The following is a 24,604-nucleotide window of genomic DNA, read 5'->3' on the forward strand; positions in this document are numbered from 1 at the left end:
AACGGACATGTACTCCACGCTTACACGTGCTCAATTTTAGTGCTTTTAACGCCTTAGAATGGAACGGGGCTTGGTATAATGATAGTGTTCATGGAAAAAGCAGTGTTTCTTGAGCGCCGCCTTCCGAGCATCTTCAAGGGTTCTCGGAGGAGAAACCGCTGTTGCGTCCACACGCTGAGGTGCTGGGTTTGCCCGAAGGTGACCCACGGGGATGTGAGCCCGGGACGCGGGCTTCCTCTGCGGCAGGCACGGGAAACCTGCCCCGGAAGCCGCTCTGCCCCGCTGAGCGTCCGGTTGCCCCGGAGACGCTGCAGACGTTCAGCTCCAGAGTTGCGGCGCCTGCTGCTGGCTGAGCAGAGCGACCGCGCGTCGTCGGACTTGGGACTGCTCAGGGCGGCGCCACCGTAAGTGCCAGTCTGGCGGCGGGCGCGGGTTGCTGCGCAGCGGGACAGGTGGGATGGGGGCTGGCGGCGCGGGGTTCATGGAGAGCGATGTGGCGTCTGCATGGGGCTCCCAGACGAGGGAAAGTTGCCGGAGAGGAGAGCGGGGCTGCCTTCCCTCGGTGGCCTCTGGCGGGACAAGAAGGCGTGAGGGTGAGGGGCTAGAGGTGACAGAGGGCTCCCGCAGGCCATACGACCGAGTTGCTGGGGCACCCTGGCGGGAGGAGGAAGGGGTAGCCCTGGAGGAGGACCAGCCCTCGGGTCCAGGCTGCGGCGGCTGGGGAGCGAGGGGCGCCCCCGCACTCTGGGAGTCCTGGGTGTGGCCCCCAAGCTGGGCTGCCCTTCACAGAAGGGTCGGGACTAGTTTAGCGGCCTGGAAACAAAGTGGTTTACGCCGAACTTTCATTCCTGTTATGTGTGCACGTTGAAATGTGATTTTTTTTTTTTAAACAAAATTCGTTTCTTGAACTGTGTGAATCATATGGTCTTACAGTTCTCTGGGGATGCTTCCAATTAATCAATTGTTCGTTATATCACCAAGAGAAGTTTATAATCAGGTGTGTGTATTCTTGAAGTTCTGTAATTCTGTTTTATAAAACAGACACAGAATGGTTTTTTAGCCCGTTTTCTATTCAGTTCTATTAAATATAAATGCATTTGGTTGCACTGGGAACAAAAGCAACAGCGCAGATTGTGATTTCTAACCTGCAGAATCCGCAAATGATCTGGCCTGGTCTTGAAAAGTTTTCCCCCCACCCCCCACCCCGCCCCCACCTAACGCCACAGTTTACATGAGTTTCCTAGAAACTTAGATTAGGAAATTAATATGTTTTCCGCCCCATTTTTCTCCCTTTCTAATTTTGTTTTTCTTCTCCATGTATCCGTTAGGCTTGCTTGAGCCCTCGGGACCTGGTGTGTGACACAGTCATGAATATAACCTGCCCACAAGTGTTTTCTCTGTTTCAATCCTTAAAACAGGAAATTAAATAGAAAATTTTTCAAAAGATTTAACAACACACTCAAGTATCTATCTCTGTATGTCTTTCTGTATTCACCAACTGGCCCAAGTCTGTATGTTTTTGCTTTTGTACACAGAACTTCATTAACTTAAAAGTCAAATATTTGGTAAATTCTGAAGTCAGGAGGCCCTATAACCAAGAGGCATATGGCTTCAAATTGTGAAGATCACTAATGATGATGGGAAGTGTTTCCAACCAATTGCATCTATTCTCTGCCTAATATACCTCTATCAATAGTTTTTTTTTTCCTAGCATCATTAGGATTCTCTACATACAGTATGCATGCCATTTCCAAATGAGAGTTTTTCTTTCCATTTCCAGTGTGTGTACTTTCAATTAATTTTACTTGACCTGTGGCAAGAACTTCCAGTACAATGTTATACACAAGTGGTTAACTACAAGAATGTCCCAGTCTCACAGGGGGCACAGGATTCAGTCTTTCACCAGTGAGCATGATGTTAACTGTAGGTTTTTCTGCAGGCCTTCTGGGAAGGATGTTGCCTTCTATTTCTAGTTTGATGAGATTTTTTTTAAATCATGAATGGGTTCTGGGTCTTGTTAAGTGCTTTTTAAAAATATGTATCTGCTGAGATGATCCTGTATTTCTATCTTTTATTCTATTAGTATGTTATTTCACATTATTGATTTGCAGATAAATTAAACTTCGCATTCCTCAGATAAGTCCCACATCATCATGGTGTTTAACTCATTTTATATATTTCTGCTGATCATTTTGTGAGGATTCTTGTGTCCTTATTCATGAGAATAATGACCTATAGTTTTCTGGGGACTTCTTCATCTGACTTTGTATCAATGTAATATGAGAAGGGACCAAAAAAACCTGAACTTATTTATTAAAAAATTGTATATTTATTCTTACATGTTTAAACTTCAGTCACCTTCAAAGCACTCTCCATTTGATGCGATACACCTATTGAGACTTTTTTCCACTGCTCAAAACAGTTTTTGAACTTGTTGATTTTGGTGCCTTTTGGTGTTTCTGCCCTTTTTTGTTTCACCTTTTCCACATTGGCAAAATATTTCCTTTTGGGGATTTTATTTATCTGGGAAAACCAACAAACAAAAAAAGCCACTCGGGATGAGATCAAATCAATAGGGAAGGCGGGGCCATTTTTGGCGTCAGGCCATTTTTTGTGAAAAACTGAACACTCAGTGCGGTGTGGGCAGGTGCACTCATAAATCACCCATCATGAAATGGGCAAATGCATTGAAAGAGTCTTCAAAAAAAAGTCACTGAAGCCAAATGCAGCCTCTCACAACAACGCCAGCTGGTGCACTGACACAGATGGGTTCCTGGAACACTCACCTAGTGGGGGAAGCCTGTACTACAAAGGGGCCTGCCCTCCAGAAGGTAATACTGGGGTTTTTCAGAGGGGTCCCTCCTCGTATTGGCCTTACAGAATGAGTTGAGAAATGTTTCCTCCACTTCTGTTTTTTATTGTGTTGGTCAAAAAGTTCATTTAGTTTTTTCCATAAAAGGCTCTAGTAGTGCTTAGTTGTCTTTAACTTCACTCAAAACAATTTTGTTAGATTGTATTGCGACAGCTGTCATATCAGAGTGCATTTTAAAAGAACTTATCAAAATTGGTGAATTTTGTGCAGCCATATAAATATTGAAGATGGAAGAAGATACGCAGTATTTTTGGCACATTATGCTTTATTGTTTCAAGAAAGGTAAAAATTCAACTGAAGCAAAAAAAAATTGTGCAGTGTATGGAGAAGGGGCTGTGACTGAGCGAATGTGTCAGAAGTGGTTTGTGAAGTTTCTTGGCACTATTGACATTTGGGCCAAATAATTCTTTGCTGTGGGGCTGCCTTATGCACTGGAAGATGTTTAGCAGCACCCCTTGCCCCTGCCCACTAGAAGCCAGTAGTGGGAGATAGCCGACATACTCAGAATATCCAAATCAATAAAGTTATTGATGAAAATTTAAAAATGTGCACTTTGTTTTATGGAAAAAATAAATGGAGTTTTTGGCCAACCCAATAAAACAGTTTATGGAGGACTGGTATTAATTTTTCTTTGAATGTTTGGTAGAACTCACCTTTGAAGCTCTCTGATCCTGGGCTTTTCTTTGTGGGTAGAATTTTAGTTACTAATTGAAATTCTTTATTTGTTATGAGTGTAATCAAGGTTTCTATTTCTTCGGTCAGTTTAGTATTTTGTATCTTTTTAGACATTTGTTCAACCATATTGTCTCATTTGGTTGCATAGAGTTGTTCATAATACTCTGCTTTAATCTTTTCAGCTTCTACAGGGTGGTCCTGATTTTGGTAACTTTTATTTCTCTGTTTTTTCATAATCTGTCTAAATCTGCCTCAGTTTTAGCTTTCCTCTTGGCCTTCTCAGGTTTTCCCCATATAGGCACATAATTAAAAGTTTTCTGAGCCCTGGCTGGGTTAGCTCAGTGGATTGAGCATGGGCTGCAAACGAAAGTGTCGCAGGTTCGATTCCCAGTCAGGGCACATGCCTGGGTTGCAGGCCATGACCCCCAGCAATCGCACATTGATGTTTCTCTCTCTCTCTCTTTCTCCCTCCCTTCCCTCTCTAAAAATAAATAAATAAAATCTTAAAAAAAAGTTTTCCGAACACAGTCTGTGGTAGAGTTGCCATGTGTTACATGAGTGTATGTGCTTGGGTAATAGTGGTAGTCATTTACCCACGTAAACGCTTTCTCCGGTCCTGTGGTTTTATGGTGGTAAGTGAGGGTACATGGTTTCTTTCTTCACTGAGATAGCCTGTAGGCAGGAAAGACCAAACATTAGTGAAGTTAAAAAAAATACTCATTTGAAATGAGGAGTTTTTTAAGTGGTCAACTCTTTTTCTAAGATTTAATTTATTTCTTAATAGCAATTTTTTTTTAGATTTTATTTATTTATTTTTAGAGAGGGAAGGGAGGGAGAAAGAGCGAGAGAGAGAGAGAGAAACATCAATGTGCAGTTGCTGGGGGCTGTGGCCTGCAACCCAGGTATGTGCCCTGACTGGGAATCGAACTTGCGACACTTTGGTTCACAGCCTGTGCTCAGTCCACTGAGCTACGCCAGCCAGGGCTAGATTTAATTTATTTCTTTTTAGAGAGGGGGAAAGGGAGGGAGAATGAGAGGGAGAAAAACATCGATGTGAGAAAGAAACATCAATCAGCTGCCTGGACCAGGGACCAAACCCACAACCCAGGCATGTGCCCAGACTGGGAATGGAACCAGCGGCCTTTCGCTTTGCGGCGTGACACCCAACCAACCAAGCCACACTGGTCAGGGCAGAGGTCAACTCTCTACTTCAAATTTTATTAATACCAATACCTGGATAGAGCTTTATTGTGCTCTATCTTCAAATTGTGCTTTATTTTTAATTAACTGTGAGGTAGTATAGTGTAGTGATTAAAATTGTGATCTTTGAAATGTGACTGCCTAGGTTCTAATTCCATACTGGCTTCACTGTGCTTCAGTTTTCTCGTCTGTAAAATTGGGTAAAAATGACTCCTACTTTATGAAATATTTGTGTACATTATATGTAGTTTGCATAGAACAGTGTTATTAAAAGCTAGCTATTATTACTAAGTTTATAATCAAGATTCTACTGAGTACCCTGGCTGGCGGGGCTCCGTGGATTGAGTATAGATCTGTAAACCTCTCAAAGGGTCAGCAGTTCCATTCCCAGTCAGGGCACATGCCTGGGTTGTGGGCCAGGGCCCCAGTGTGGGGAGTGTGAGAGGCAACTAACATTGATGTTCCTTTCCCTCTGTGTCTCCCTCCCTTCCCCTCTCTCTAGAAAAAAAATAAATAAAATGTTTAAAAAAAATTCTGCTGAGTAAAGTGGGGTGGGATTTTTAAGACTAAAATTTTTATATTTTTAATTCTTAGACTGACTTATTTAGTTATGCTGGCCTTATTTGTAATCTAACATGTAGTCCAGTCACCACAAAATTTATAAATGGCTGGTGCAAGACAGAAAACTTAAACCCAGCATTTCCATAGAAATCACTATGGGTATGAGAGCGTACGTGAAGGATTAGAGAAATCTGCCTTCTTTTTTGTCTTGTTCCTGTTTTCTTTGGGAGCTAAGAATGTAAGGACCTGTTCCTTCATACATATAAACGCTAAGCACGATAAATAATGCTCTAAAAAGATGTTATTGTTTTTAATGGCTTTAACAGTCCGCAGTGTCTCTTTCTTCTCTCTCCACCAGGTGGAGGTATAGCACTTTGTACGGTGTCTTGTTCTCAATTCTTCTCGTCTTGGCCATATTCACACAGGGGGGAGAAGAGAAACACCATATTCAAGAATATGAAATACTCATTCAGCTGGATTTTACAGCATCATATTTTAATCATTTACTAGAGGATAATGAAAACAATGGATTGGATAAGGTTCCTTTCCACAATTTCTTTGAATTCAACTGGAGTCAACACAGACTCGTTATAAGAAACAGCATATGAAATTTTTCAGTAACTGGAAGAACTGCATAGTACCGAGCTCAACTAACGAAATAACACCCAAATATTTTTAAGTGTATTTAAAATTAATCAATGGAAAGAAATCTTTGGCATCCTTAGCAAATTGGTTTTATATAATAATCGGTGAGAACATCGTCCTTGATGAGCTGATGAAGCTGAGCCATCTTGTTTTCCAGGTGCAACGCTGTACTGCAAGTTAACCAATACAGTAATTTGAGTCACTTCTGCTATCATGGAAAAGTATGAAAAATTAGCTAAGATTGGAGAAGGGTCTTATGGCATTGTATTCAAATGCAGAAACAAAACATCTGGACAAATGGTAGCTATTAAAAAGTTTGTGGAATCTGAAGATGATCCTGTTGTTAAAAAAATAGCACTGAGAGAAATACGTATGTTGAAGGTAGGTTAACTTTATGTGTCTGTAATGTCCATGGTATTGGGTGAACTATGTGTGCCAAAATTACAAAGAATTTTTAAGTGATTTCTTTTTCTATTGGACTTTTAAATTCCTTTGTATCAGTAACTTGGGGAAACAAATTGATTTTCACTTTGGACTTTAGCCACTCTGATGTTTAGCTGGCATTTATTATGAGTACAGCTGTAGATTGTTAAACTATTGAAGTACTTCCCTTCTGGTTGGTAAATCTCCACTGTCCTACATCCCCTCATTCCCCACAGCTGTGCCCCACCATTTCTCACCCCACCCCCCACATAAACCAGCAAATAAAAGAGCATCTGCTGGCACAGAGGGGCCCACAGGAGTGTGCCGGTGGGGCTGCAGGCATGGCTGTGGACCGGTCCCGGCTGGGTCCCACTGGTCCTCAGACATACTGAAGGTCGCCCCAGCTGTGTGTACACATTGCACTCAAAGGGCTGGTCATAGTTGTTTCTACTCTGGTGGGAGTTGGCGTGTACGATGCATAAGTTCTCAGTGTAAACATTTCCCACCCTAAAAATCTTACAGTTTTAGAACCTTACGTGACCTAGAGATGCTTCTCACCAGCACCTTATTTCATCAGAGAGGAAGCCCAGCTGGAGGGCAGCACTGCTCAGGCGTGCAAGTGCACTGCCTTCCCCAGGGGACCTCGTTGGAACTCTGGCTCTGCCTTGGGAGGGGCGGGGGGAGCCTGAGATTCTGCATTTGGGACCAACTCCCAGTGGCACAGAAGCTCCTGATTCATGGACCACACTTCGAGTAACAAAACTCTTATGATTTCAAGAACACACAGCCAACTTTTGCTTTTCACATGTCATCTGCTTTAGGGAACCCCCAGAAATCCAGTTTTTAAAGGGATAATACTTAATTATCCATCTTTTTCAAGAAGTATCTGTAGCGGGTTTCCTCAATGAGTTCCAGTGTTTTGTTTAAAATATACTTAGATATACACGGATTTTTTAAAAGTGCATGCATCATGATAAAAAGCAGTTCACTGACCTCATAGCCCACAGCCAGCTCTGTCACAGCTAAGTCGTGGGGTGTGTCTGAGCTGGGCAGTGGTTGTTTTCCAATAAAAGTGATGCTTTTTAGCTGCTGCAGCCCCCAAAATCTCCAACTAAAGTTAATGCTCAAGTCGTGCCTCCGAGGTTACAAGTTCACCGACTGAAGGATGGACTTTTGGGTTAAAAAGCAGCCAGATTCCAGCTCAGCTTGGTCTCTGGTGACGATGATTCTCAGGGGGCACCCTTTCCTGCTTTTGGTAATTACACCCAGGTATGCTCAGAACACTTTCCTTCCAGAATATAGATCTACCACACCTTCCTCATATCCTCCAGTTACTTAAATTTGATTGATTTCCCCCGCTCCCTCCTTACTACCTGTTTCACTTTAGACAAGTCACTGTTTTTCTGGGCTAAATTAATTTCACCGGCAAATGAGCTGTAAATTGCTGATCTACCCCAAGGTGGGTCTGGCTGGGTCGAACCTTGCCGAGGCATCCAGCGAAGGCATCTGTGAGTCCGTCGCTCTGCTGGTAGAGACACTTTGTTGTTTCCTGTCTCCAGCTCTGGCTGCAGCACAGAGCAGCTGGATCACCTGCCCGTGTGGCCCGTTTCCTCCGCTGTTTGCCTTTCTGACCTTTTAGGCAGTAGAGCTCATAGGAAAAAAAAATGACTTGGTGCTCTGGGAATATTTTTCACGCATAACGAATTCCCTTTTCCCAAACTCCTGAGCAGCAGGAATCGCCACAGGCTGATGTTTTTCGGAGTCAAACCACGCCTGCAGATGCCGGTTAGAGGGTGTCGTGTAAGTCCTCACACTTAGGACTCTCTGCTGGGCCTGCAGGTTATTTGTTGAGCTTTGCTGTGTACACAATACTGTTCCCCTTTTTATATATCCTTCTGAGTAAATGGCATAGGGTTCGGGAGAGTGATTTTTCTGCTATGGTGGGAAACCAAGAGGGAAGGTGGGTCGTAAGTTAGGAGTGATCAGACGTCCTGGTCTATAACCAGAGTTGGTCTGATCAGCATCGTCTTTCAAAATGTCCTGGTTTATACACTAAGTTATACAGTGCCCCTAGACACAGGCTGGGTGGCCGTAGGTGCCAGTTTGCCTGGGACAGCCCTGGCTTGTACTCACTGACCTGATGGGATGATCAATCATATAGTCCCTGCAGTGATGGGTTATCTTAGACGATCCTAATCAGGGTTTTCCCTTGATTTACAACGTTAAGCAGAGGCTGACTTGTGAAATGCCTCAGTTTGGGAATAGAATTTAACACACAAGACACCTAAGCAGAGGAGAGAACAACAAAATCAGAAAGCAGAGCTGGAAAATGACAGATTAAAACCAGACCGACGGCGGGGACTCCCAGAATAGGAGGTAACCGGACGTAACCGGATTGGAAGGCTGGGATCAGTCCCCGAGAGTCAGCCCTGGCGTCCGGACGGGGTTGACGTCCGGCTGACACTTACACTCAGTCCAAGGTGATATGTCAGCTAAATGGGTATTGATGGTTTCTATAGCCTTACACAGTAATTCCATTTCCTCCATTCTTTCTTCAGGTTATTTTATGACTTACATATTTAGAATTTCCACAAAATGCTAAAGTATTTTTAGTGTTAGTATACTTTGTTTTCTAGAGATTCAGTTTAGTTATCGTCTGTTATGGATACGTTAGAAAAAATCTTAAATTTTTCTTCCAACTTTAAGATTCGTGATTCTTACTAAGGATAGTTTCTCTTGTAAGTAACTGTAATAACACTCTCCACAGGAGATGTATAGAGATGATAGGCAAGACCTTCTGTTCTTAAAATTGTAAGGGATCTGGGGAGAACTCTTACAAGAAACAAATCACCAAACGATGTATTTCAATTCCTTTGCAGCAACTAAAACACCCAAACCTTGTGAACCTTATTGAGGTGTTCAGGAGAAAGAGGAAAATGCACTTAGTCTTTGAATACTGTGACCATACACTCTTAAATGAGCTGGAGAGGAATCCAAATGGGTAAGTAGTCTGGAAACGGGGCTCTGTGCAGTGGGGCCCCTTTCACATACGTGGGATTAACTGCGGCAGACCTCAGGTATCGCCCCACACAGTTCCCCTTCCTCCCAGACGTGGCTGCTGGCTGCCCCTCCCATCTCAGCATTGGCTCAAGGCAGATGAATGTTAACCTGGAGTGAAAATGATTGGGGAGACACATCTGCATATATAAATCATGATGCATTTTGGGGCTAAATTATGTATTGGATGTCTGAATTCAAGGAATGAACTATGGTGCAATATTAGGAAATCTATCCACATAATTCGCTAATAGGTTAAAGGAGGAAAAAACGCATGTGGTTGGTAAAATTTGAAAGGCAGTTGAGAGTCAATATTCTTTTCTGACTTTTTTTAAAGCTTAGCAAACTAGGGTTAAAATAATTCCTTAGCATACACACACACACACACACACACACACACACAACCCATATTCAAATCAACTGCTAATTTTTTACCCCGCACAAAAGGAGCCACCACTGAAGCGAGAAACGAGACAAGGACGTCAATCGGCACCAGTATAATAATGTAGCATTGTCCTGAGAGCTCTAGCCAATGCAATGTGAAAACAACAATTAATAGAATATATGACTTTTGGAGACAAGTTTAGCTTGTCGTCATTTTCATTATATTCTGTGAAAATCTAAGGGAATTGCTTAAAGAGTTAATAAAACAAATAACATTCAGTGTAATGGTTACAGCACCCCAAATTTCACACATGGCGAGGTCTTGCTGCTAGCACCATATGCCTGAGTCACACATAGGCCATACCGCTGTTCTGGAAGGCCAGGTACACCTGCACGATTAGTTCGGTTTTTAAAAAGTAATCTAAACATACTTAAATATCCAGACATGATAAAATATTAGAGCCGAGTGATGAGTGTGTTTGGAATGTTAGGTAATTTTAAATTTTTAATTAAAAAGCTTAGAGTAGATATTTGGTCAAAGAAACCTTGTTTCAGGTTTTTCAAAATATGCAAACAGCAATCCCGTCCCGTGAGTAGGTTGGAAGACCAACAACACACTAAGGAGAATAGTTGCAGCGTATACGCAGACTCTGATGTACACTGAGTCTTCGTAACTCAGTTTAAAAAGGAGTAAACAGACCAATCAAAAAAGTGAAAAGCTATGAACAGTAAATACACCAAAAAAGAAACATAACAGCCAATAATCATGTAAAAATTAAATTCACTAATTAAAGAAATGCAAATGAAAACTAAAATCTTTTTATTTTAACCGCAGATTGGCAGACACAACACCAGCAAAAACACATGAGGAGATAGGGACTTCAGTGCACAGATGTTTTGTGGGAGTGGGAGTGGGTCACCCTCCCTCAGAGAGGGCAGCTGGGCAGTGAGTAACTGTGAAGGTGTCATTCATGGGAGGGCGAAGTGAGCAATGGAAACACATCAACAGAAAAGTTACAGTCTTGCTGTGATTGCTACAATTTGTGGAGATGGTTACACGAAGCACACTACTCCACCAGAGTACTCCCCAGTTCCCCCATGAAAGATACACCTGCCAGTGGCACTTTCCAGGATCTTCCACACAGAGTAAGGATTCTGCAGGGACACAAGCTCCCAGGGTCCCATTCTCACGGGCTCTTGATTCCCCCTGGCTTCCCAGAGTGCCGGCCTGCTTACCAGGCGTAAGGCACTTTTACAAAGCCACTCCAGCACCTGCTTGCGTGCTGACCACCAACTCGAACTGGATGAACTGAAGGTCAGTCTTCAAGCATACCTTTTTTCCTGCAACAGCAGACTCAGGTCTACCTGAAGTTCATCCCCACAGGGTCAAAATGTAATGTGTGCCTGCATTTGGTCCCGGAAATCCCACTTCTAGAACTTACCTTAAAAGGTAATTGCATAACTGCAGTGAGCTGGATGATCACATATATTCACTGAAGTGTTGTTTCCAAAAATAAAACGTAGGCCACCAATTGCTCATCAATGGGGACGAAGTAAATGACGATACATCCGTAAAATGAGACCCTTTACAGCCACACAGTGTGTGTGCTGAAGTCCCTGTTTCTGAAAGAGGCAGGGAAGTCACAGAGGGTGAACCGGCTGGGTCGGCGGGTCTGAGAGAGAATACTTCATAGAGATACTTGTGGGATTTTTAAGTTTTAAACCATATGAATATGCTTTTTAATATTAAAATTAAAAAGTAAACTCCCACACACAGAGGGGAGAGGAACAGTGTGGTGCCTAAGGGGACCGCCACCACAGGCCACAGCAGCTGTTTGGGGCAACAAGACTTGAGCGAACACGTTTTATTCCTTTACTTTTCTCTGTTGTTTGAATTTCCTGTTAAGCATGTGTCATTTCTACAGATGTAAAAATTGAAATTTAGAGAGGAAATTATGTAATTATAATGAAAAAGAATAAAGCAATTTCCATTAAACCTTTTTTTTATAAAGCATTTTCAAGGCACCCTCTGCTCTGCGTTCACTGACCCTCACGAGCCCCGCTCATGCCCTCGCTGCTCCCTCTTCTGCCCCCGGGACCCCACCCAGGAGTCTCTAATGTGCTTTGCGGTGTTTTTCCCTAGAATTGCCGATGGAGTGATCCAAAGTGTATTGTGGCAAACACTTCAAGCTCTTAACTTCTGTCATAAACACAATGTAAGTGACATTCTCTAACGCATTGGTTCATTCTTCATGATGATCCTTCTACACGTAGCTCAGGGGTGTCTTCAAAGAGCTAAAAACGGGGGTCAGGGAGCGGAGTAAGAACCAGAAGAGCAAACCAGAAGAAAGGTACAGAATATGAGGAAAAGCAACGCATTATTTGTGGCCTTCTTCCACTTTCTGTAAGAACCAAACTTCTCATTCCTTATGAACCGAAAGTTTGTATAAACTTACTGTTTCTTTTTGCCTTAGTACTCATGATTCCTCTGATTGCTTTTAAATTGGATTAAAATAAGTTTTCAGTAGCGTAACCCATTATTGGCACTTGGTTTTGTTCTCTTTTTCTGTCTCTTCAGTCTTTTATTCTGTTACAGTCCCCCTGCCCCCACCTTTTTAAAAAAAAAAACTGTCATCATTAATTTTTTAGAGCCCTAGTTCTCCAGCTCCTGGAGGGCTGGTTGGGACAGTCTCTGGGCCCGCCCCCAGAGTCCCTGGTTCCATAAATCCGGGGTCGGGCTTGAGAGCGTGCACTTCCAAGCGTTTTCCTCACTGATACAGGAGCTGCTGGTCCAAGAAGCACACTTGGAGCATCACTGTTCCTGAAATCATCTTGGCTCACTGTGTCCTGTTCTTTCACTTGTATTTCCCGTAAATTGGTATATCTAGAGGCCTGATCATTTTCAGGCTCATATTTTTATATGAGAATACTTCGTGTATAGTGCTGTACACTTCTCATTGGGTTGACACCTCTAGTGTCCAATGTCTGGCTGTCCCACTCTCGGGCGTCTTAAAATAGACTTGCGGGTTCAGAGGTTCTCGTTTGATTTTCCTCCATGATCAGCTTCCCTGTCAGCATTTTACGGGATGGTTTTAGCATCCTTAGATGATTATTGCCTGTAACCAGCATTTCATTAGGTTTAAAAGGTGGCATTTTTCTAATTCTGTTATTCCTTCTGCATTTATTCATTGGAATTCTATGGAAAAGAGCTTATCCTTATGGATTCCAGCCACTGTAGAGCAAGATAAATCTGGGATTATTTCCTGTACTTATCAATACAAAGAGTAATGAGTGTGTGTCTTAGCAACATCCAAGAGTGAACAATGAAGGGATATTATGGAATGTGGTACATAATTATAAAATTAGGAATTTTATATATTTGATGTGTTTTAATCCTTTGCAATCATTGTTCTCTCTGATGTTCAGATTGCCGCATCTTTGGTTAGCAGGAGCTTCTTGTTAGAGATACACTGAGTCTAGCCTCATCTAGAGTTTTACCTCTTACAGTTAAAATAGGACCCAGAAAAAAAAGCAGAAGAAATCATTGTACCATACTACCTTCCCTCCCGCCCCCCAAAAATCAGTTTCCATATTCAACCATCATTTCCTCACTGATACAGCTACATTTTGATTTTTTCTTTTGATATGATGAGTAAAAAATTACCAATTTAAGTTCTTTTAGAAAAATGAAGAAAACCCATATTTGTTTTTATCTCACAGGCTATGTGTATCATTTAAACTAATAGTTCATTTCTTTTTGCTTTGTCATTCTGATGGCTCAAAGGAATAATCAAACATTATCTTACAGTGCATTCACAGAGATGTAAAACCAGAAAATATTCTGATAACTAAGCAAGGAATAATCAAGATCTGCGACTTCGGGTTTGCGCGAATTCTGAGTGAGTAGCCACTTGTTACTAACTTACCCAGTTCAGGTGATTATGCAATAATGGAGTTGAAATTCCTACTTGAGATATCGAATGTATGTTACATGTTATATGGTTATTGTTTTAAAAGGAAAGCCTCACTTTAACCTTGAGTCACTACATTAATTTGTACTTCCAGTCCGCTCCATTCAACTGGAATTTATTCGATGTTACATTTATATACTCTCCCCCTTGGGAGAGGAAAAGAGTTATAAGATGCATTTCTGCTTTTTGTGCACTTGGAATCTGAAGTAAAAAGAAAAAAAAAAAGTATTACTGCAGGATGATTGGCAGTGAAGTACCGAAGTGAAGGTGCAGCTGGTTCCCTAGAGAGAAACAGTAATGATGTGGGCCAGAGTGGTCGGGAAAATGCCTTCCTGGGGCTGGTGGGACTGGAGAGCAAACTGACCGTCGAAGAGGGAATTCGGACAGTGCTCAGAAAAAGGACATGATCCCAGACAGGGAGGAACCAAAGGTACAGAGGGACAAATCGGTGTTTCTCCACCAATCTAGAACTGTGCAGCAGGCAAAACCTTGCATTAGCAGCACGCGCATCGCAAGGTGGTGTGTCCATAATCAGTGTCCTCGTAGGACCCAGGCCCAGGTGACTTGGCAGTGCGTTCGGAAGTTGGTGTACACTTGAAGTCACACTACAGAAATCCTCAATCTCACGGCCCTCTGTTTGGGATCATACAGATATTAACTAGCTAAGGTGTCTTTGGAAGTTGAATTGACTGTCTGAGTGCACAGTGTAACTGTTTACTCAATCAGTGCCTCACTTCATTAACCGCTCGGAGTATGTGGCCTCTGAGAGTGTTTGGAGCTTACCTGAAGGCCTGACCTGCTCTTGGGAGTAGGCCACCTCCTGGGAAAATGTGACCCACCTCACCTGATCCATGTGTTTGCAGTCCCAGGAGATGTCTACACTGATTACGTCGCTACAAGATGGTACCGAGCTCCTGAACTTCTGGTGGGAGATACGCAGTATGGTTCTTCAGTCGACGTCTGGGCTACTGGCTGCGTTTTTGCAGAGCTCCTGACAGGCCAGCCACTCTGGCCTGGAAAATCAGATGTGGATCAACTTTATCTGATCATCAGAACGCTGGGTAGGAGCTGCATTTTATGGCTTACAGAGTTGCTGGGTTGTTATAGTAATAGCACGTCACTGTAATGAACCACAGGAGCTTTCTTGCCTTGCCGAGTGCTTGCTGCTCAGGATGGCTGTTCTGGGCTGCAGCCAAAACCCAGCCCTTTCCTCAATGTGTAGCGCCAGCACTCCTCTCACTGAGTTTTCCGATCCTTTCCAAGTCAAGCCACTTAGCCATGGAATAAACTATACATTTACTTTCCGTATTGAGCTAAGACGGGGCTAAGGATATGAGTCAGCTGCCTAAAACTCACTCTTACGAGGCATTGGATCAAATGCAGTTTCTCTCCACTGTAAAAGAGGGTTTTCCTCCGTTACTCCAGAGCAGGGATCGGCAAACTTTTTCTATAAAGGGCCAGCAGCTAAATAATTTAGGCTTTGCAGGCTACCCAGTCTCTGCTGCAACCCCTCAACTCTACTCCTTTGGCACATAAGAATTTACAGATCACCTTTGCATGCACCATCTCTTTCAGTCTTAAGAAAAGCCCATCAAGGACGGTGTAACATTTTCATTGTGCCTCTTTTAGAAATGAGAAACTGAGGCTCAGAGAACTTCCATGATGGGCCTGAATCACACAGCCAGGTCAGTGCAGAATAGGAACAGGGCTCCAGGGGTGTCCTTCATCGTGTGTCAGCGTCCTCAGCAGTTGTCTGCTTCCCCCTGGCTGGAGGAGAATAGAGCCCGAAAGGTTAGCCGCACCTTCACTCTGGCACCAGGGCTGCCAAGGAAGTGACACATCTGCTCACGAGATGAACGTTCGTTCCTTCCTGGCCACGGGCTCTCCTGGCAGCGTGGGCGCTGGCCAGGGGAGCCACTGCCTCTGGTCTGGTCCCAACACATTCTTCTGGACAGCTCTGAGGCATGGAAAAGGGGGCGTAGAGTTTTTCCACAGAACGCACCTAAGTGTTTATCGTTTCATTTCCTAGATGGATTGTGGAAATTTACATTAGGCAGATACTAGACAGACCTGAGTTTGAATCCTGGGTCTGTCACGACATGTCCATGCGACTTCAGACGGGTTATTAAACCTCTGGGCCTCGTTGCCATCAATACAGTGGAGCCAAAAACCAGCGGCCATTCTGAGTAGTTATGAGATTAGATGAGACAGTGTGTGTAAAGCCCTCCGCACCGTTTTCGTCCCTCCGCTTCTGGTGGAGGCCGAGTGGCAGACCGAGCCCCGCGTGGCCCAGGGCTGTGTGGGCGCACTGGCCTTCCCTGAGAAGGACGTTTCCGCAGTGACCCAGTCCTCCCAGGGCTGCAGGTCGCACACAGTCAGGGTCAGTGTTTCTTTCACAGCTGGCCCTCAGAAGTTAACCATTTAAACACTGCATTGTTTTTATAAACTTAACATAAATCACATGGTTTGCATTTTACAGGAAAACTAATCCCAAGACACCAATCCATCTTTAAAAGTAACCAGTTTTTTCATGGTATCAGTGTACCTGAGCCAGAAGACATGGTAACTACTTGATTTGGGTTGTTTTCTTTTTTATGCTGCTACTTTAAAGGGGTAGTTGTTTTTCATTTTTGTGACTTTAGCCTCTGTTTCTGTATGCCACACTAACACAGATCAAAGAAACTATATAAAAACCACATAAAATGAATTGGAGAAAATGCTTATCAAGTGTACTTGCCCTATCCAAAGGTTAATTTAATGTTAAATTTAAAGTGAAAATATCTTTAGTTCCTACACAAATACCTGATCCTTTCAGTTAAATTATTTTCCTGAAATAATTATTATGTCATACACAGTATTTACAGTAGTACTCCTTTATTTTGGGGTGGAGGGGGGAGCATTCTCTATGTTTTCAGCATGTGAAACAAAGCTCAAATCAATAAAACCATTTGTTGACAAGGTATATTTTCACATGGAAGGTCATTCTACAAAATGACCCTCATGTGTCCAAATCAGCACCCCAACCGCATGCTCCCCTCCACGCTCTGGCTGTGGGCTTTGCCTTTCTTTGGGAAGGTATCAGTTGGACCCGCTTACTCCTGTAGACATTGATTCCCTGTCTGCACTACCTAAGTTTGGGCTGTGGCCTTTAAAACTCCGTATGGTCTGAATTCTGCCTGTGGAATGAGAGCATTGTCCATGGGCGTGCATCCATACGCCAGCCCTGCGGGAGCCGGAGAGGTGCAAGCAGGCGAGCGCCTGTGGAGCCAGATCCTGATTCACGGGCGTGGACAGGCTGTGGTTCAGGTGGCCCCCGCTGTTTCTAGACGCCCTCTTTGTTTTGAGTTTATATCATGTAATACCTTGATTTACATACTGCATTTCTTTTACTAAGTATAATAAAAGGTTAAAAGTTAAGTTACTGGGCTAGAGGTTGAATTACAAAAGAAAATGTCATTTAAAGAATAAAACAACAAATTCACAGGTACCTGCTGCCTAGCTAAAGAAGAATGTTATCATTCTCTTTGAAGCTTCCTCCTCCCCACCGACTTCTCCTGCATCCCGCCCTCCTCAACCTCGCCCCTTACTACTCTGAGTTTTGTCCCTTCTGTATTGCTCTTACACCCGGAGTTCAGTGTATTTTCACGAACGCTCAAAGCATTCCCGTAAGTGGGTCAGGCACAGATAGTGTAGGATGTTGCAGTCTGTCAGGAGGGGACGTTTGGAGCCCACATTTACCAAACATCAACAGCAAGACGTGAAATTAAGAAAATCACTCCAGTTTTTTACTTTCAATTCTTTACACTATAGTGTAAAATTACATTAAAATATGAATTTAAAAATCTTTAAAAGAAATTAACCTACTAGGGGGTCTTATTTAAAGTATTCTTATTACTAATATATTCTAAATATGCATACATTGTTTTTATGTACTATTGAAAGTCTCTACTTTGTTTTCTAGGAAACTCTTGAAGAAAAATTCTCAGAGGCTCATCCTATGACTTTGAATTTCATGAAGGTACTTAAGAATCATTTATAACTGTTACTGACCACAGATTATAATGATTGAAGCTGGTAACTCTGGGAGGAGCAGACAGTGGTGCAAATAATGCCAAAGTGGAATGTAGTCATTGAAAATGATAAGGAACTGTAAAATCATTACAGTTAAAGGAACATCAATGGCGTATGCAGTAATCTTTCTAACCTATTTATTAAAATTAGTAGGAGGTAAAAGAGTCTATTTAGGGTTTGCTGTTATAACACTACTACTTCTTTGTACTCATTAGAAATTTGAATATTAAATTCGTATATTCAGACTGTGGAAGCTTATGAGGATGAATGCCACTTCCTGAGTTTAAAGGTCCAGAACTGCACTGCCCAGTACGGTGGCTGCCACATGTTACTGCTGAGCCCTTGAAATATGTCCTGTTTGAGTGGAGATGTACTAGGTTTCTTTGAAGATTACTATAAAAAGAGTGTAAAGTATGACTATTTCATTAATAATTTAAAATAGGAATTATATGTTGAATTGATAGCATTTTAGACATATTGAATTAAATAAAATTTTTAATTATTTTTTTAAAAGCTAGCAGACCAAGCCGAGTCTAGTAGCCGAGTATGGTGTCTACACGGCCGAGTCAGAGCCGTGTAGACACCATAGTGTGTAGCCTCTGCACCAGCCCGAGAGAGATCACCAAACCTAGGGCAAGTTCCAATAAAAAACAGAAGAGACTCACCTGTGATCATCCACTATCCATGCTCGACCGAGGCCGTGCTAGATGTGACTCTTTCATCCAAAGGGGATACTAAAAGCCCTTAGGGGCTTAGGGATGGTGCTACCAGTAAGAGTATCTATCTTTAACAATCAATTAAGTTCCGTTTATAGCAGCGGTTTCCATGCTACTCATCAGAATGACCTGGGAGCTTTTCAAAAACACGCATTCCAGTATCCAAACTCAGGTTACCAAACTCAGGATCCAAACTCAGGAAGTAGAATCTCTGTAAATAGGACCTTAGAATTTATGTTATTAAACGTCCCCCTAGGTGATCATGATGAGCAGCGTAGTTTGAAACTCATATGATCTAGAAGGTGGAACCATCTAGACGACCTATGGCCCACTCAGACCTGCCCTGGTGCCAGTGCCGGGTGTTGCGAAGGTGCTATCCAGGGTGCTGCTGGATTCCTTCAGTCTGGGCCCTGCTGAGGTTCGGAGCCTGACACCTCTGGGTTCTCCGACCGCCCTCGCGCCTGTTCCACGGCCTCAGCTGTCTCCCACCTGTCTCACTGCTATGCCCTGCCTTAACCCAGCACTTTGCAGGTCCTTTCCTGGGAGCCCAATGTTCTGACCTTGCTCAGGACAGGTTGCTCTGACCCACCTACAATTTAACAAAACCCAGAGCAATTGGGGTGGGGGACATCAAGCACTACACGCCCATCCCACTTCCATGTTGTGGCCAGGCCTTCCTGTGGTTTCTCCTCCAACTGACCAGAAAACTTCAAGGGCACAGAAACTCCAGGTAGAGGACAAACTCCCTGTCCTCATCTCCAAAGGTGGCGTGCATGCCCTGTTGGTTGGCCCGAGATGCCGGGCGAAGCTAGTTTTGTCCCTCAGCTATTTGATTCAGGCTCATAGTGTTTGACCTGGGACCCAAGAACTCTCTCTCAAGTGCATCAGGGATTGTGCTAGTCAGTGAGTCACACCCTACATCCTAGACTCCTACCCCATGTTAGACAAAGGCAGTCTTCCTTTCATTAATTGCAGCTGAAACATCTTTAACAACAAGTGAGTACCAGCTACCATAACAGGTAGTTATCCCATGGGACTGGGTCAGAATCTATACAGGGAACAGCTCAAGTGGGTGAAGTGCCAGCCAGTGGCAGTGCCAAGGACAGTGGTGGCATGCAGCGGCATAGCTTTTGTGTTCTGTTCATTAGGTTTAAAATGAGACAGTGGGTACCACATTTATTTTTTATTACCATGTCTTCATAGCCATTACCGTCCTATCTCTAGATCAGTTTCATCTGGTCATCAAGAAGTCTGTCAACTCGTGGCAATTTTGTTGAAGGGCTTTTTGTGAAATTTGAAGTCTCTGGAAAAGGATCCCAATGTGGACTTTGCAATTCCAATTTCTTGCCCCTCATTTTAAAATTTTTCCCAAGTTAGGAACACTTTAGTCAGGAGCACCTCTGAGAATTCATCAGCCTCTTGGTGTGCAGAAAGTTGTTAATCAGGCAGTCAGGAGCTCAGAAGCCTCAGCTCCATCCAGTCTGTCTCAGCACGCCGACAGCTAGTCTGGCAGGACATCATTCCCGTTCGCAGTCTCTTCTTTAGATCTAAAAATTCTCTTAAAAAAAAAAACATATTTTGGGACTAGAGAGACCGAAATCTAGCCTCTAGTGATCGACTAGATTTCAGTAGACTGAGAGTCCATACAAGGAAGTGAATGGATTCTTCAAGATAGAATTGGAAATGAAGTGGATAGGACCTGATGATTGTTTAGGTCTGGCGCATGAAGTAGAGGAAGGTGGCAGAGAGGAGGTGTCTGTGTCGGTTTCCTGGGGCTCTCATAGCGAAGTACCCCAAACTGGGCAGCTAAAAACGGTCAAGTACATTCTCACAATTGTGGAGGCCGGAAGTATAAAGCCAAGGTGTTGGCACCCCCTCCCGTCCCCACCCCTCTTGTCTCTCCCGCACCATGCTCTCTCCCAGGCTTCCAGGGGAGGGTCCTCACTGGCCCCTGCCAGCTCCGGGTAGTCCCAGACATTCTTGGGCTTCTGGGAGCAGAACTCCAGGGTCTGCTTCTGTCTCCACATGACGTATGCTACATGTATCTGTCTTTGCAGGGTCTCCCCTCTCTCGTAAAGACACTGGTCATGTTAGAGTAGATCCCATACTACTTCAGTATCACCTCCTCTTAACTAACTACATCCACGGAGGCCCTGTTTCCATGTAAGGCCACATGATGAGCTACTGGGGTTAGGACTTTAACAAGTGTTTCTGGGGGATGCGCTCAACCCATAACAGTGCCCTTGAGACAAAGCAGAGATAGCACGTAGGCCCTTACACACGGGGCTCAGGATTTCAAAGGAGAGAGGTCTGGGCCAGGAACGTACCCGTGGAAGTCTCTGGGAAACCTTGACCTTTGAAGCCACTGAACATCAGTTAGATTAGCTGGACGCTTAGAACAAATGAGAAGAGAGGGGAACCTGGGACGGAGCCTTGAAGAATTTAATGCAGTCACTGTGGAGAAGAATGTAAACTAAGAAAGGCTGGTCTGAAACCAAGCAGCCAGGAGGTAGGAGGACAGAGAGTGAGGTGTCAGAGAAGCCGAAGGAGAGTTTCAGGAAGGAGGGCAGTGGTCAGTAGTGTCTAACACTACTGAGAGGAGACCTCGAAGTGCGGCAGTGGGTTGAAGGATCGGGAAGTAGAAGTCTTAGGCGTGGGTAACCAGAGCTGCTCGGGTGGAACTGTGGAGGCAGAAGCCAGAGTGCAACGATGAAGAAATAGAGGTGACCACAGTTATTAGCAAGTTGTAAGTGCCGGATAATATGCAAACCTGATTTTCTAAGCTCATGTTTGCTCCATCCAGTTATTATTCAGAGTTTCAGGACACAGTAACAAAATAGGCCCTTTTTAAAATATCGTCTTTGCTTTTCTCCCAAAGGAGTGTCTGAAGATGAACCCAGACGACCGATTAACCTGCGCCCAGCTCCTGGAGAGTCCCTACTTCGACTCTTTCCGAGAGGACCAAAGCAAAAGAAAAGCACGCAACGAAGGGAGAAACAGAAGACGTCAGCAGGTACCTCCGCACAGAAGTTAGAATGCTATAAAAATGATTTTTTTTTCCTTTTTCTACCTTTCCAAATGAGGCTAGGTGGACATGAAGACCTTCTCTTTGCACTGGTGTAGTTGTATTTGTTTACCTCATAAATTCTGGTTGATGTAATAAAATCATAAAACAATGAAAATATCTAGTTTGTTACAAAGTCTTATTCCAAATACTCTTACATCTAATGATTGCACAATTCTTTTGGACACCGATTGGCTATCCCACCTGCCAGAACATGAACCCAAAACACAACAGCTTCAAACACTGAAACCCCGATTACGGCAGGACTGAGTTCCCGCCGGGCTTGCGGAGGCGTCCCAGCACCTCTCTGAAGCCTCCGCTGTGCAGTGAAGCAAACTCGACTCCTAGGTCTTCTCACCCGGGGCAGGCACCCAAGTCTGCCTGTCTTAGATCTTCTCAAAGCTGAGGACAACTCTGGCCAGGTACAGAGAGATGCGACTCAGACGTCTGGGAACGAAACCCCACCCTCAGACATGCCGGTGTTGTAGAAAAGCATGGTAAATATGATGGCGGACGTTGCTTCTACGGGTGATCAGGTGACTGCCTTTACTTGCTTCCAGAAAACTTGGATGTTAAAACATAAGGTTATGGGAGTAAGGTCATTTGGGTTTCCCCATCCCCTCTTATATCTCCAGCACCTAAAACAATATCTGTCACAGAGAAGGTACTTAATAAATAGGATCCAAGTAACTAAATAGATGAGCATTGCTTATTAATAAGTCAGGATGGTAATTTTTAATTTGTCAGAGTCTGGTCTGACAATAGTCCCATTTGTGTTTACTTAATCTTTCACCTTTGGTCTACATTTTGGTCATTTATCTTCTCATTAACAGGTCACCATAAAGGAAGAAGGCAGTCTTTTCTGTCAACCATGTGATAGTTAAAGTAGAAGTTTGTTGGGAGGGAAAGGTCAAACTAATCAATAAGAAGAGATGTCAAGATGATTTCCATGTATCCAAAATCTCTGGGTCTCCAAATTTGTATTACAGAGGATTATTGTTGTTTTTTTTTTAACTTTTTAGAGGTTTTTTTTAAGATGTTATTTGTTTATTTTTAGAGAGAGGGGAAGGGAAGGAGAAAGAAAGGGAGAGAAACAATGTGCAGTTGCCTCTTGCCCACCCCCTACTGGGGACCTGGCCCGCACCCCAGGCATGTGCCCTGACCGTGAACCAAACCGGAGACTGAACCAGAGACCCTTTGGTTCGCAGACCTGTGCTCAGTCCATTGAGCCACACCAGCCAGGGCTGTATTACGGAGATATTTTACCTTTCTCTGTTAAAGTTATGTGTTTGCAAGTTAAGCCCAATACCTTTTACTTAACCAACAAATAAATGTTTGTTCAAATAAGTCTCAGGCAGCAACTTAAAAGACGGTGTGAATTGCCTGTAAAAACACTGTCCCCTTAAAAACTTCTCACGAGATTCCTCACCTTTGGCCTGGAAGGGTAGACAGCGGCACTGTGCCATCCTGTCCCTTGGTCTCAACTGAAGTTCTGCCACACTGTCCTCCAACGGGGACTGTCCTCCGGCTGGTTGGGGATATGCTCTCCCTTGCAGTCCCCAGTTCACAGCTGTGCTCCCCGTTCCTTACGACCCTCGAGCGCCCTGACGAAGATAGGGGGCTTTACAGAGACCTTCCCGGAGACCCAGGACAACAGGAGGAGGAGAAACACAGAGCAGCAGGCATCCAGATAACCTCGTTTACAAAGATTACACCACGTTCTCTGCCGTTAGTCCACTGCAAGCTGTCCCCCTCCGTGTGGCAGCCCCTGGAACCCACCGTGAGGCAGTGCCTGAACATCTCTGTCCCCCAAGTGCAGTCTCTGCAGAGCAAGGCCAAGAGCAAGAGGGATATACATGTCTCTCAAGTCCTGGTTTTCTTTCCGAGCACACACCTCTTTCCTAGACATTTTACCATATCAGGGGGGAAAAGTTCAGAAAGATCTTTTCATGCAGTGTGGTTTCATTTTGTGAGTTCAAATCTCTGCCTAGATACCAACTTCTAGATCTCTTGAGTGAATGATCAAGAAATTCCTTAAAACTAAATATTGTTTAACATTGATAGCAAAGAGGTTTTTAATCTTTGCTGCCCTGCCAATATCCTAAAATTTAAAATTTGGTGGGCAGAATGTAGAGTCTTAAGATTACTGTTTGATAGATTGTGGGCATCTGTTTTTTAGACAGTGACTAGACACTCCGAAGTTTGTGTATTGAAATAAACTAGAGCACATCAGATGAGAAGCCTAGAGTAACAGAATGTCACTTTCAAGTATCAGAATATCCCAATGTTTTGAAAGTATCTCTACTTAACTTTTAAATTCATGTCTTTTGACACCTTTGTACCATATGTATCCTTTTTTTGCCACCTTTAAATCAAACTGTACAAATAGGATTTGTTTTCAATTTACTTTCTTATTTTTGTCTTGTTCTGCTATTAGAATCAACTGTTGCCTCTCATACCAGGAAGCCACATCTCCCCCATACCTGATGGAAGAAAACAAGTCCTCCAGTTAAAATTTGATCATCTTCCAAACATTTAGGAAAATGTTCTTTCAAGTGGAAAGTAATTTAATATGTACACATTTTTGCATGAGAGAGATAGGAATTCTCAGTGTTTCAAATGCAAATAAGCCATAGGAAAATGAAGATGACTTCTAGAATTGTTCTGCTCTCATCATTACTGATTCCTCTGCCCGTGCTTTTCACATGCCGACTCTATCTTTTAGAATATTTTCTTGAAATGTTAGAACTTCTGAAACCGCACATATGGAGGAGATATTTTCAATTTCATCAGAGCTGCCCCTCTTGAGGCAATTTATATTGAGAATTTGCGTGCTTACTCTGATGTATGGATGTGAAGATGTACATATATCATCTTGCATAGCCGACTACATATTGTCTTAGAGCAATATCCAGTAGCTCTCCTCGCTGTTGTTTGTGTGAGGAATGACTTTATGTTTCTGCAT

At 43.4% G+C, this 24,604-nt stretch overlaps 1 protein-coding gene across 1 annotated transcript; it reads left to right on the forward strand.

Moving 5' to 3' along the window:
* The first annotated feature begins 323 nt into the window (after nt 1-323).
* On the forward strand, nt 324-24,403 carry CDKL4 (cyclin dependent kinase like 4). The gene is made up of 10 exons (XM_045828282.1): nt 324-404; nt 6,111-6,334; nt 9,256-9,377; nt 11,961-12,033; nt 13,626-13,716; nt 14,652-14,849; nt 16,268-16,350; nt 17,750-17,806; nt 21,454-21,588; nt 24,077-24,403. Exons 2-10 carry the CDS (start codon nt 6,167-6,169, stop codon nt 24,176-24,178), a joined length of 1,029 nt encoding a protein of 342 aa, XP_045684238.1. The 5' UTR covers nt 324-404; nt 6,111-6,166; the 3' UTR covers nt 24,179-24,403.
* The last annotated feature ends 201 nt before the right edge of the window (nt 24,404-24,604 follow it).

The sequence above is a fragment of the Phyllostomus hastatus genome, unplaced genomic scaffold (genome assembly GCF_019186645.2).
Source record: "Phyllostomus hastatus isolate PE091 unplaced genomic scaffold, TTU_PhHast_1.1 phas_scaffold_78, whole genome shotgun sequence".
NCBI lineage: Eukaryota > Metazoa > Chordata > Mammalia > Chiroptera > Phyllostomidae > Phyllostomus > Phyllostomus hastatus.

Bases quoted from the DNA above. Each gene is read 5' to 3' on its own strand.
- CDKL4 (XM_045828282.1), top strand. From the start codon at position 6,167: ATGGAAAAGTATGAAAAATTAGCTAAGATTGGAGAAGGGTCTTATGGC. The intron at 13,717-14,651 runs GTGAGTAGCCAC...ATGTGTTTGCAG, and splicing joins CGGGTTTGCGCGAATTCTGA to TCCCAGGAGATGTCTACACT. The intron at 21,589-24,076 runs GTACCTCCGCAC...TTCTGCTATTAG, and splicing joins GAAACAGAAGACGTCAGCAG to AATCAACTGTTGCCTCTCAT.